The 14144-nt window shown below is 44.6% G+C and overlaps 1 protein-coding gene across 9 annotated transcripts in view; it reads left to right on the top strand.

Moving 5' to 3' along the window:
- NPAS3 (neuronal PAS domain protein 3) overlaps positions 1-14144 on the top strand; it is a gene marked incomplete at its 5' end in the record, with an annotated part of 879539 nt that overhangs the window by 849349 nt on the left and 16046 nt on the right. For all 9 annotated transcript variants that reach the window (XM_079769762.1, XM_079769761.1, XM_079769766.1 and 6 more), the window contains 2 exons: positions 4889-5082; positions 10458-10564. In XM_079769762.1, coding sequence (XP_079625888.1) covers positions 4889-5082; positions 10458-10564 — 301 coding nt within the window. The remainder of the gene's footprint in view (positions 1-4888; positions 5083-10457; positions 10565-14144) is intronic.

Here is a 14144-nt window from a genome sequence, read left to right as displayed (position 1 = left end):
TATATCAGAATGGAATTGTGGGTGGAGAAAAGGGGACTTTAGAGCATTGAGAAATTTTTATATTTTTTACAAAAGTAATTATTATAGAGCAAGGGAACCTTAACTTAGAGGAAAACATAAGTTGCCTTGGGCTTCAGGTACTTACAGTACAGTAGGGGGAAATGCCGTTAGTATTCTCTCATCTGTTTTCTTCATTAGTAATTCCACTGAATTTCCTGGTTTTAACTATCACCTCCAGGGACAAAAAGAATCTAAATTGTACCTTCAACTATCATTTCTTAACTATGCAGCTCCTTTCTCCAACTAGCCCCTGGACACGCTGTCTAGGACCCCCTGACCCCACCCTACCCCAGGCTCAACTACACAAGGTCCACAGGGAAATCTTGGTCTCCACACTGCTCATACCCACACACTGGTAGTTCCTGTATTACCAATTACCATTCAGCCTATCATCATCACCCTCCTCCTCCTCCTCCTCCTCCTCCTCCTCCTCCTCCTCCTCCTCCTTACCCTATGAGACAGGCTCAAAATCACGGTGCTAGCTCTTCTCAGCAGCTCCCATTGCCAGTCTCTACTGCTTTACCTGTACCTGCCACTTGAGCCCATCCCTGTCTCTTCACCTGTTGACACTTACTGCTCCTGTGCCCATAGGCTCCCTTTTATATTCGTTTGTTCTCGCTCTTCTCTCAATCTGAGAAACCCTTTCACCATTCCATCACCATATCTTATGGCAACAATGTACTCAAATGCCAGTTTCACATATCCTTCCTGATCCACTCAGTCAAAAGTATTTCTAGCTACCCTGAATTTCCAAATACCTTATCCTTTACCTTTCTTATGGGGCATAGCTGTTACTTAATAAAAGTAGTACTTGTTGAGCATATACTGTGTATCAGGCATATATATATATATATATATATGCACTTTATATACATTTTCACTGAATCCTCTCAGCAGCCCTATAAGACCTAGAGGTCCCTGTTTAATTGGTTTTGGGTACAGCTTGAACATGGGGACTTTTAAGACTCCCTGGTATTCCACTGTGTGGCAGATTGAGAACCAGTAGTGTAACTCCAAACCCATAAGCCACCTATTCTCCAGTAGGATGTATCACATTTGGAGCTTTCAAAACAAATGCTGGACTCCAGCCCAGTCCTAACAAACTTGAATCCCTGGGGGATAGAACCTGGGAATCCACGTGTTAGCAAAGCTTCACATATGATAATGCCACATAACCAGGATGGAGAACTACTCTCTCGCTCAGTCACTGTGTCATCTCCCAATGTTACTAGACTACAGGTCATTACATATGTCTACCCCCACTTTGTAGTCCATCAACTCTTTGAGGAAATGTTTACATTTGATTCACCTTGATCTATTCCCTGGCACATAGCAAGGTCCCTTGTACATAATATGTTTTAGAAACTTAAAATTAAAATAAAATGCCCTTTGCTGATCTTATTAAGAAAACAATGAACACCTTTACGGAATACTCATCCTCTTCCTGGGACTAGGTTTTAATCTCTACTACGCCAGCCTGGGAACGAAGCAAGTCATTGCAGTGCTCTGCGGTGTCAGAGCCAGGGCTGGGACCCAGACTCCCTCCTCTGCATCTCCTGCCTAAAAAGCAACTGCCAAGTGAAACAACAATCTGCATGTTTGGAGAGGTGCTGTTTCACATGTCCTACAATTTGAACATAACCTGGTTATTTGAACATAACTGGTCACATGGGGGGGTGGGTGTGGAAACTGTTGGCATCATGAAATGGATTTGGAAAAACATATCAATTTAAAACCAAAAAGTTAATTATGTGACCTAACATACTCAGTCCCACCCTCCCTCACCCCCACATGCGCATATGAACAAACACACCCTCTGACTGTTCTTTGACATTTCTTGACAACTATTTAATTACTACATTAGTAAGTTTCTTAGTTTCCTTTTTCTTCTTCTTAGTTTGTGCTATTTCTCAGACTTTTCAAATTACCTGAGCTTCTGGTTATAAGTGAAGTCTATTTAAAGGTTTATATACAGATTACTGAAGGCAGTAAATTTACTTAATTCATAATGTTCCAATCAATATGAATATGCACATGAAATGTATACAGGGATAAATTGGAAATGACACACAAGACATACAAACCTGGATTTAGGCTCTTTTTTGCCATTTCCAAGTAAGGTAACTCTACACGGGGAATGAACTTTCCAGAATCTCTTTCCTCACCTAAAAAATTGAAGGGAAAGGGACCTAAAATAGACCCTCCAAAATTTTCTTCTAAATATTATTATTTTAGAGGGTCATAAACTTTCATAATTCATTACCAGGCTTTTGGTCAAGATTAAATTAATAATTGCTTCTTATCCTTATTATCCAGTTGATATTTTTAAAGGCCAGTAGAATCATAGTGAAATTTGCAGACTTCTTTACAATTTAGAGTGTGTTGCCCTCCATTATCTCTTTTTGTTTTTATAACATAACTGCAGAATAGTTATTATGCCCATTTCACAGAAAATGAAAATGAGATGCAGAGAGTTGACTCGCCCAGGGTAATGAAATGAGCAAATGGCAAATCTAGACCCTACTGGACCCAACTGTGATCCCCAGCGACACCTTGACGGCCACCGGCAAAGCTGGAGATGGAGGCCCGGGAGATCTGACATGCAGGCAGCTCAGCCCAGTAGCCTGTCTGTCTCCCCAAAATGTGTTCTAGCCCAGACACCTATAAATCACTTTCAAATAGAATACCAAGTAGGGATTTACTTAGCATATCATTTCTGGGTGTGTGTTTTCCTGAGCGTTTATAGATCTGTGTTTTTCCAAGAAGCTGAGTGTTCCTGATAGTGCAAGACAGATAATGATAAATGAGCATCTATGTAAGCCTGGCTAGGAGGAGGACCAGGAACTGTTGACACCCCTCCTGTGAAGTTAATCCCATTCTTTTCGCTATTTCTTTATTAGTTAATGAGGTCTTGCCAAAAAAAAAATGTGTCTGTGATGGTGTGTTAGTATCCTTGCCTCTAGGTACATTTTCAAGTATTCATAAAGTAGCTCGTCCGACCAAAGCTTAAAGCAAAGGTGCATTAAGTATGAATTTAGTTAACTTCAAATGTGGGTGATCGAAAGACTGCTCCTGAAATAACCTAAATAATCCTCCTCATTGGCGTTTCCAGATGGGCGGCTCTGGGCGCAACGTGAAGGGGGACAGGGAAGAGGGAGGATGCAGAACAGCCAGGACTCGCAGGGCAGCCGGAAGCTTTGATCCTGCCCCTGACTGACAGCAGTGTGGCTGACTTTGGGAAACTGCATAACTTAAGGGAAACAAAAACAAAATGAGAAAGGAATTACCAGTCAAGCCCCTGGGAAGGAGAGCAGACGCTAGATCTTAGTGTTCCTGGGAGGCCAGAAACCGCTTCCCACCTCGGTTCCTTATGGCCGTGGTCGGCAATGCGGCTCGCGAGCCACATGCAGCTCTTTGGCCCCTTGAGTGTGGCTCTTCCACAAAATACCACGGCCTGGGCGAGTCTATTTTGAAGAAGTGGCGTTAGAAGAAGTTCAAGTTTAAAAAATTTGGCTCTCAAAAGAAATTTCAATCATTGTACTGTTGATATTTGGCTCTGTTGACTAATGAGTTTGCCGACCACTGCCTTATGGCAAAGAGGGAAAAGGAAAATCTCAAAAGGGATGCACTTGGAAAGGCAAACCACCTGTGAAGCTTGGTTAGCCACTACCCTGAGCTCCGGGTCCAGTGCATCGCAGCGATGGCCTCCACGACCTGGCTCTAGAAGGCCACACTGCACACTGCAGCAGAGTCCTAGGGACATAGTTAGAACACACACACACACACACACACACACACACACACACACAGTCTTCACCCCCCCACACACACACACACAGAGTCTTCACCGCCCCCTCCCCCCCCACCACACACACACACACAACTTCCATCATTCCAAAGCACAGCCACATAAATCCTTTCCACTTTCCATCCTTTCATGATTTTGTTTCCCCAAAACATCATTTAATGAAGTTAACATTTTGGCTCTTCTACATACAGTTTATAAGCAAAGGAACTTTTTCAAGAGATGCCTTTTGTTTGGTTCTAGTGGCCTGGGCTACCGAGTGCGTATTTGGGCTAACAAACTGAAAATCATAGCCCAATATCCTCCTTTCTGTTTCTGCAAAAGTGACCAAAAGGAGCCCCCTAAATGGTGGGAGTCTTCCTAACCCTTCGTCAGGAGGAGGTCAAGAAATAAGGAAGGAAAGAAGGGCCAAATCTTCCCACCTTCAACCTTATGGGCACGGCAGTAAATCACAGTATTACTGGTTATTCAGTATTGCCTATGAATTTCTGTACTCAAAGGGGTGCATTCATGTCATCCCCACTGAGTCTTTTATTCATGGAGTCTTTGGCCTTTTGCAATATCAACCCCAAATGAAGGAAAGCTCTGAGCCACACTTCTGAAAGGAGCTGGCCACGTAATCCCACTCGGTGTGGATTTGGAGAGAAACAGACATCACCCATTAACAAGGGCTGATCGTGCAAATGTTTCCTTCGCAGCTCAGTGCTCAACTTTCTGGTCATTTCAGCTGGTTGACGAACTTCCTCTAAATGTAAAAAAAAAAAAAAAAAAAAAAAAAAAGTGCCTGAAAAATAGCAACAGCATAGCATAATAATAATGCTGCCTTGGGACATGCTCAGAGTATAATATTTCTCTATTGTCGCCTGCCTTGAGGACACGGAGGCACTTGGACAGCCATTATGATTACAGAAGGTAAAAGCTAATATTGGCTATGCCAGATGTCATTTCGCATTTCTCAAAAGAAACACTGTTACATCCCGGATGTAAATGTGACTGTGTCCTGTCCTCACTGCTCTGTTACAGGTGATCCACATAACAGGCCGGCTCCGCCTGCGGGTGTCCCTGTCCCACGGGAGGACCATCCCCAGCCAGATCATGGGTCTTGTGGTCGTGGCGCACGCCTTGCCTCCCCCTACAATCAATGAAGTCAGAATCGACTGCCATATGTTCGTCACTCGAGTAAATATGGACCTCAATATCATTTACTGTGAAAATAGGTACTTGGTTTTTGTTTCCATTTGCCCTGCTGTTTTTTGCACATTGGTGAGGGTTGGTGTTTTCAGCAGGCTGCAGGATTTTACTCTCCCAGGGAGGCTCATTATAAATCCTGATCTTATTTTTAATGGATGCTTGGACTGATACCAAACATGGTTTTTTTATTTAAAATGTACATTGCTGCCCTGATTTGCATTAGGGATAACAATGGAATGAATTGGGATACCCAGACATCTATGTGCTATAATTAAGGCCCATTTTGCCCAACAATCCAGGGAGAGAGCAAGACTGAGACATTATTGGGAAAATGATGCAGTAACGAGTGATCAGGAGTGATGCCTCAGCCAGACCCTCTTCCTGACTCATGATGGTCAGTGTTCACACAGGCAGGCATTAAGCACGTTGCCTTCATCAGCTCAGGCTGAGGCTGCTATAACAAATCACCATAGACTGGTGGCCTAAACAACAGACAGGTATTTCTTACAGTTCTGGAGGCTGGGAAGTCCAAGGTCAAAGTGCAGGCCGGTTCGATTCCTGGTGAGAGCCCTCTTCCTGGCTTACAGACGGCTGCCTTCTGCTGTCCTCACCCAGGGAGACAGAGAGCTGTGGGCTCTTCTCTATATAAGGACTCAAATTCCATCACAGGGGCTCTATCCCCATGAACTCATCTAAACCTCATCAAAACCAAAGGTCCTACCTCCTAATACCATCACAATGAAGGTAAGGGCTGTAATATATGAATTTGGGGGGGGGGGAGACACATTTAGTCCACAGTGCATATACGGAACCAATGAGAATCAGAGCCTTCTAGAGGAACAGAGGACCAAAAACTTGATCCTGCTATAGGTCATCAGACGGGTCGGGGCTTTCTATACATATAATAAATAAAATTTGTAATTCTCACTTCCGTCAACGAAAAAATAAGATGACTCGTTGTGTAAATGACTTGCCAGTCCTTCCTCGGGATTGAGCTTTTATGAAAGGATGTTTGGGCCTTTGGTTAAAAGTTCACTTTTTCCATTAAGCACAAAGCGAGGGACAAGGAAATGGGACAAGGCCCCTTCAGACCTTTCACCTAGAAGGCACCGGCCCTCGGACTAATTTAAAGAGGGAGCGGTTGCTGGGATGTGGGGAGCAGGGCGGGGGCTGCTGAGGGGGCTGTGGTGACGCTGTCCCTCCCCGGTGCTATGGGAAGAACTACAGTCCGTTTTGAGAAGATCCTTTTGTAGCTCCGTGTTGTCAGCCATGGATGCAGTCTATGCTCACGGAGCCCTGCGAGTGCCTAAGGAGGAAAAATGAAAACGCGGAATGGCCACGTGGCTTGGGAATTGACCTCTTCGTGGCCGAGCCAAGAGGCAGGCAGACAGCATTGCGTTCAGTCCATTGGGAAGTGGAAGGTGTTGCAGCTGAGTTAGAGATGCCTACCGTTTCCAGTCAGGATTTGACTCAGAGAAAAGAATTCACCCATTGGAGAAGATACCCGCCTGGTTCTTAATGTTCGGTGGGGTAGAAGATATCACGAAACTGGCGCTATCTATCTAATAAGAGGGTAATATGCAAATTGGTCAGGACACCATCATGTAATGACTGATCAGCAGGCTGCGTGCACAGCAGGTGTGGACAGGGACTTGCAGCGTCAGGGACGAGGGCGGGGGAGGCGGGGTCTGGTGGAGGGTGGCCTGTACTCCCCACATGGCGGCGATGGCTGTAAGCGCTCCTGATGGCCGCTGCCACTTGCCCAGGGCCAGCCCTGGGGTTCCAACAAGCTGCTGATGGCCGCTGCCGCTGCGAGGGCCCAAGGCTCAGGCAATGAGGGCCGGGTGAGGCTCAGGCAAGCCGCAGTGGCTGCAATGGCCGAGGCTCAGGCAGCCTCGCGGCCGGCAGTGGCAGCAGCAGAGGCGTGATGGGGGCGTTGCCTTCCCCTGATCTCAGGGTCGCCTCCCGCAGAGGAAGGCCAGAGGCAGCAACAGCAAGGGGGTGATGGGGGCGGTGCCTTCCCCTGATCGGCCAGTCACCTCCCGCAGAGGGAGGCCAGAGGCAGCAGCAGTGAGGGGGTGATGAGGGCGGTGCCTTCCCCTGATTGGCCAGTCACCTCCCACAGAGGGAGGCCAGAGGCAGCAGCAGTGAGGGGGTGATGAGGGCGGTGCCTTTCCCTGATTTGGCCGGTTGCCTCCCGCAGAGGGAGGCCGGACTGCGGCTTAGGCCCTGCTCCCACTGGGGAGCAGGACTAAGCTGTCAGTAGGACATCCCCTGAGGACTCCCAGACTGTGAGAAGGGGCAGGCCGGGCTGAGGGACCCCCTCCCCCCAGTGCATGAATTTCATGCACTGGGCCTCTAGTTTTTAAATAAGTTATTTAATAGATATTTAACTAGGCCTCTAGTTATTTAATATTTCATGCACTGGGCCTCTAGTTATTTAAAAACTCTAAATCTATTTTTTAAGCTTTTGGTGGCATTTAGTAAAAATTGTATCATCATGACTGTATAGTTGGCTATATCTAAGGTATTCTGGAATGGCCACAGGTAGCACTTAATTTTCAATTTAGCCAAATTATTGGCTAGAGTTGGCAAGTAATAATAAAGATGACTAACACTGAACACTTACTACACACTTGGCAATGTGCTGAGCTCATTATAAGGGTGGGGCAAAAGTAGGTTTATAGTTGTGAGTACATGAAACACAGTTTATTCTTGTATTATTCTTTATTAATTATTGTATTATTTTCCATCTGAACAACTGTAAGCCTACTTTTGCCCCACCCTGTATGCACCATCTAACTCAAGTTTATGGACAGTTCTTGCCATTGTCTCAATCCCCCTCAGGTGATTTCAGGTGAAAGAGAAAGGTTAAGTGACTTACCTGAGGCCAAGATTTAAACCCAAATCTGACAGATTCAGAAACCTCGCACTTAGCTACATCTTATGGGGCCTTCCTGCATTCCCTGTCTCTTGTTTTTCCTCAGAAGTCAGGCCAGATGGTAAGGAATGGGTCATAATAACTGCCTAGGTAGACCTTTCACACATGTGCACCCACGAAAAACAGCCGCAGCCCATAGAGCTATTTATCCTAGTTTAAAATGTAGAATGCTGGAGACCCAGGAGGCAGAAAGTCGAAGGATGAACTATGGTATTTCTTCTTTGAAAATATAGGTCAGCTCCCTTGATTTAGGTTACTAACACCAATTCCTAAAAAGGGGGGGGGGGGGGGAGCGTCTTATTTACCTAACATTTACCCAGTGATTGTCCTATCCCAAAACTAGCACTTAATTTTCATGAGATCACAGACTAATTCTTTTGACATGCTCCATGGAACCAAGTGCCTTATGGTGCCACTCTAGTAATTGAGATTACATTCTGTAACCACTTTAAGCTATTTTTTTTTCACATTTAAATAAAGTTTTCTACAACCCCTTATTAGCCAATACAATAAAGCATTGTTTCCTAACTGAAGATGATAGTAATTATTAAAAAGACCTATGTGGAGGTAATTGTGTATTTGACCTACAGGAGAAGCATACCGACAGCTGCCTTCTGCTATTGCATCTTGTATTCTGATGCAAATGTGTGTCTGGTGCAATGCTATGTTCATTTCATTCATTCATCCCCCTCACCAACCTCTTAGCTATTTTGCAGGTGAGGAAACTGAGGCTCAGAGTACAAGATGCCAGGGGGTTCTGGTTCTCATAGAGATCATCAGACTGTTCTGGGGGCTTCCACTACATATAGTAAGAGATCCTTGAACACTGAGCCGGTCACATTCACCTCAGTCACAGGCTCTGGTACCAAGAAGTGGTTCTATTGTTTGGAAGGATTTCATTCAAATAAAAAATCAACTAAAGAAATGTCTTCCCTAAAGAATGAAGTGGATTTTTCCCCGGGTTTGTTGTTTAATTAGGGAATTGCTAACTAGTAACTGAAGCCAATCCCTAACTCTACAGACCATCCCGCCCACCCCCCAGCCCTGTTCCCCAGGGTTCCCCAGGACAGCCTCGGGCAAAGCTGACATCTAATGCTTTCAGAGGAGCTGGCAAACTTCAGAAACACCAATGAGGGCCTTTTAATGACATCCTTGTTCCCTCATTTGCAGAAAGGGGGTGTAAAGAGTGCGGGGAAGCAGCTAATGGTTTCAGGAAAACACCGGCTAATCTGTTTGTACCAGAAAACCGTGGAATCCTGAGGAAATATTCCTTTTTATCACCCCATTTAGTCTTATCTTACCAAGAATTCTAAGTTTGCCAAATATGATTTATATTGCTAGACATTTAGACATCCACTCACTGTGTAGTATGTTTTAATTATACTCCATATTATTCTGTTTTTGTTTTATTTCTTATTTCCCCTGCCTTGGGAGTCAGAGTTAACTCCCCAGCAGTGATCTCATGAGTTTCTTAAACATGTCATTTCTAAAGACTCACTTCGTATTTGAATACATTATAAGTCACAGACCACAAAACACGCAGGGACCCTAAAGGGAATAAATTAAACAAAAGACGTATTTTATTTTGGACTGACCAGAATGAGTCTGTACTTGGGAAGGGAGGAGGATAATAAGCATTTTGACGTGTTTGTGTAAACCAGGCAGATTCTCCCAAGGTGTTTTTCCAATTTTGTGCTCTTTTCCTGCGCTCCTGCCCGAGGACACTGACGTCTGGACAATCAATGGCACGGGCTTACACACACGCAATGCCGAGCACAGGGCTGGAAGAGCCGCTGAAATGGTTTAAAGTTTCTGTGTGGACTCCACCACAAAGTACCGGTTAAAAGGCCAGGAGTGAAAGCCGCGTTCCCAGATGACTAAGACTAAAAAAGATAACACCCCCAGGCATCTGTATGTCTCAGCATTTAAATTCTACCCCTTGAAATGCCAATTTGGACTTTGTGCCAAGAAGCAGTTGAAGCCCTTTTTCATGGAAATACCCAATAGAAGACCAATCTGCTTAAATGAAAGGTGTCTCTAATCATTTGGTATAAACATAACATGTTTTAAATTTATTAAGTAACCTTGAATTATCTTGGCTTCTAGTAAGAATCTTTCATTGTTCCTGATTCTCAATAATTTCATGGAATTATGTTGTCTAACTGTGTATTCTGATGCAAAAAAAAGAAAGAAAGAAAGAAAGAAAGAAAGAAAGAAAGAAAGAAAGAACCTATCTAAGTATTTAAACACAATTGCTTGATCTAGCACGTTTTCTAGTTTAGAAAAAGTCTGTTATTCGTTAAAGAAATTATCTTATGTATAAAGGGTTCTCCCTCCAAGTGCCAAATCCTCCCAGGAACCCTGGGACAATGAAAATCGCCAGTAGGTTTGTTTCTGAGACGTCTGACAGTTTCTATATTTTCTCCCCTCCTGAATGCCAGTCTGCTGTTCTTATTGCAGGATCAGTGATTACATGGATCTGACCCCTGTAGATATTGTGGGGAAGAGATGCTACCACTTCATCCACGCGGAGGACGTGGAGGGCATCCGGCACAGTCACTTGGACTGTAAGTACCTCTCCTGTGGGCGTGGGCACAAGCCGGCGGGTTTTGTCTCTCTGGGGCCTGTTTGGTTTCAGTGCGGATTTCTTCCTTCACGTCGCCTGTGTACCTCCGAGAGGACTGTCAACATGCGGGGAGAAAAAGTGAGACATAAATCACTTCAACTTGTGTTGGAATTAGATTGAAAGTCGGACCTCAGGCCCAGAGAAATTGCTGGGTCTTTAGGCACTCGCCTGGGATTTCATGGTCTCCGGTGCTTTCTCTCCCATGAAGCGATGACAGAACCTTTGTCTTCAGTGCTTTCTTGACCCTTTCATTTTCTAGGGAGCGACTTCCACTCTGAAATGTGTGGTCCCCGTTTCAAAATATACAAGGGAGAAGACCAGGTCAGACAGGCCAGAGCCCATAAAATGCCCACTGGACTAGCCACAGAGCCAGGGCGAGGGGAAGCCCAGGGAGCAGGGCCAGGGCAGCGCTCAAAGGCAGTGTCTCCTTGGTGTGTTTCTGGAAAGAGGGTGATTCAGAGGAGCAGGAGTCTCCATCTCCAGACTCCTGGGAAAAAATAAACGAGTTTCAGCTCTTTAAGTCCAGTTCCCAGCTCCTGACCTGCAGGCTGACCTCCAAGGCACCCTTTGTGGCGTTTAAGCAAAGCAGGACCAGCAGTTTCCTGGCTGGGTCCATTGAGTAACCTGCACACCAGCGTCCTCCTGACGTTCTCCCTCTTCAGACCCAGCTGGGCCGTGTACTGTGCGTGCGTGGGGTCTGCCCATCCCACAGGCGACAGGCACTGACCTGGGAGACCTCTTAGGAAGGGACCGTCTCCTTCCAACCAGAGGCCCTTTTAGTGGCCATTCCATGGACGCTCCCTAGAAGAGGAGGGCCTACCAGCTTTCTTCCTAGAAGTTTAAAACCCTGAACGCTGCTTTTAAACACCTGCGAGGCACCACAGATGAGCTTGAAAGTGAAGCTTTTTTGTAGTAAAAGCAGCCAGGTGGCCTTTGCACTTTCTTCCTCCCCCCCTCTCCCCCCCCCCCCCCCCCCCCACTTTCTCGCCGAGGCGAGGACAGCAGTTGTTCACTCCTTTCAAACTCAGATCTTCGAAAGGATGGTGGAGAGACAGTAAGCTAGCCAAAGTCTCAGAGTGGGAGCGTCTTGTTCTGTGGTTTTAACCCTGAATTGGCAACAAAGACCTGGGACCAAGTTCAGTGTCAAGTTTTGTCGGTAGCACGTCTCTGGGAAAAGCCGCCCACGAGGCTGCTCGCCAGCAGAGTGTGCGCCTAGGACCGCACACCGGGGACTGAGGGGACACTCTGTTGCTGCGGATGAATGGGCGTGTGTATTGCAGAAGCAGAGGCTTTTCAGTTAATTGGAGGGTGGGGGGAGGAATGATGCTGTTTCCTGAAAGGAAACATCCAGGGTTTTTGTGGCTGGGAATTTAGAGAAAATGGAGAAAAAATCAGAATCTTTAGAGGAAGCTGAAGATGTATTTTTGGACCAATATATGCCAGAGAGCCAGACTTTAAAACTGAATATTGTTTGTAGGACAAACAATAGGGGGAGAGTGGTGCTTTTTCATTTGGGAATCTTAATTGAGGTCTAAATTCAGAAACCTGACGCTGACAAAAAAGAACTTGGTCATCCTCGGTTATTATTTGGAAAACATCATGCTTTCTCTCTGGGATTTGATTTACAGCTCGAAGAAACACAATTCCTCGAGTGTAGTGGGCTAGGGCAGTTCATTCCTTCCCATAAAGCAAAGGTCTCTGACAAAATATGTTTGATGCCGTTCTTTCCGATCTACTGTTATCTCATTTTCAGTAACCGGAATAATTTGAGAGTGCTGAAAATAAACAACTCTGCCATTCACTATTGTGGTAGTCTCCTAATTTTTCTGGTATCTTGCCAGCTAATAAACAGAGAAGGTATGCTTTCAAATTCTGTGATTTTTTTTTCATTACTTGATATTGACATACTGGCTATTGCTTTATGATTTAGCCTACTAACAATGATTGAGTTCACTCTTTCAACTCATACACATGACTTCTAATTTAAAATTCTTTTAATAACCTTAAACACATGAAAAACAAATAGAATGAGCTGATAATTCTGCACAGTAAAATACACTGCACATATTTAGCTATCATGCTGTGGAATAACTCCACAATGTCAAGTAGCACACAATTAGTAAAACTGTAGGGGGAGAAAAAGGAGTGTTTTGATCCTGAAGAATTTTGATCCTAATCAGATTGAAATTTCATCGCTCTTATAGTGCTTAATATCTTCAATCACACACACACACACACACACACACACACACACACACACACACACACCCCAAACTGATGCCAATGTCAGGTTTTGCATTCTGTGACCAAAATAAAATGCTAAAATATACAAATGCATTTCGCCTTGTACAATAAACATTAGCATCATTATAAAGTAAGATTGAGTCTAAAATTGTGTGATGGAATGTCCCATGTTTGCCTAATTCTCTAACTAAAGCCAGCCCAGTAACAAGATGACAGGGCATGTAATAAGTCTTGGTCGTGTAAACATTGGGAAAAAAGGCAAAGAGCCAGCAAGCGTCGCCCTCGTCCACAGCCCTAGGCTGTTACTGAAGATGCCTCAACTGTGCCTTCTTGGCTGGACAAGGTCATGGTGACATCGAATCAGCTCAAGAATAAGACAGCATTCTAAAACAAAGGCATGGTTAAAAAATAAACCACATTAACTATTTAGCTTTCCTTCCTAGAGCTATTGGCACAATTCTGGTGCTGCCCATGAAAGACAGTTTTTAGCTGTCTGATGATATTTCTGATACTTTGATATCTGTCTTGTGCTCCAGTTTATGGATAAAATTTTGAAAAAAGGCTCAGTAGACTTTAATAACTCAAAACGCTGTCTTTATCACATATATCTTTTTCCCTAGCATAGGCAGCTGCAAATCCTTAGGTGCACTTGTCTCTAGAATAAGAAAAGTAAAAGGAAACCTCAGCTGAGCCAGCATTTGACAACTTGGATAAATTGAACCAAGAACTTTGGACCATCTACTCTCCCATTAGGTTAGCAGGAGACGCCTGATAGTTCACTGCGTTTCAACATAAAGAATCACTAAAAATCACATTATCTGCACCAACACAGTGAGTTAGTGAAATGATACTGGTATTCTAAAACCAAAGGAGTTTTAGGTCCTCTTTTTTTCACACTGTGAGCAAGATCTTCTTAGGATTTTTTTTCTTTTTTTGTCACCTCACTGAAGTCATTGAGCCCATCTCATCGATTCTTTAGGCCAAACTGACCAAATCAACACGCCAAGGTTTGAATATTAAACCATTCAGATCAGCTATTATTTGAGCATCTTTGCCTATCACCCTCCAGCTCTCCATTGCTCAGGAGGTATTGACCGCGAGATGACCAGTCCTGTCTAGTCTTGTCACCTGGAGTCGCACATTCCAGGTACCCCGAGCATCTGTGTCACTCTTCGATGTGAACGGAGTAGCACAGCCATCTACTCCCCCACCTCTAGCAGTAGCCTGCGAAATAGAAGAGCACACTGCAAATGCTAAACCAGACAAGAAACTCTCCA

Source organism: Cnephaeus nilssonii (assembly GCF_951640355.1).
Source record: "Cnephaeus nilssonii genome assembly, chromosome: 4".
Taxonomy (NCBI): Eukaryota; Metazoa; Chordata; class Mammalia; order Chiroptera; family Vespertilionidae; genus Cnephaeus; species Cnephaeus nilssonii.
The sequence above is the reverse complement of the archived record's forward strand: the minus strand, read 5'-3'. Positions and strand labels throughout refer to the sequence as shown.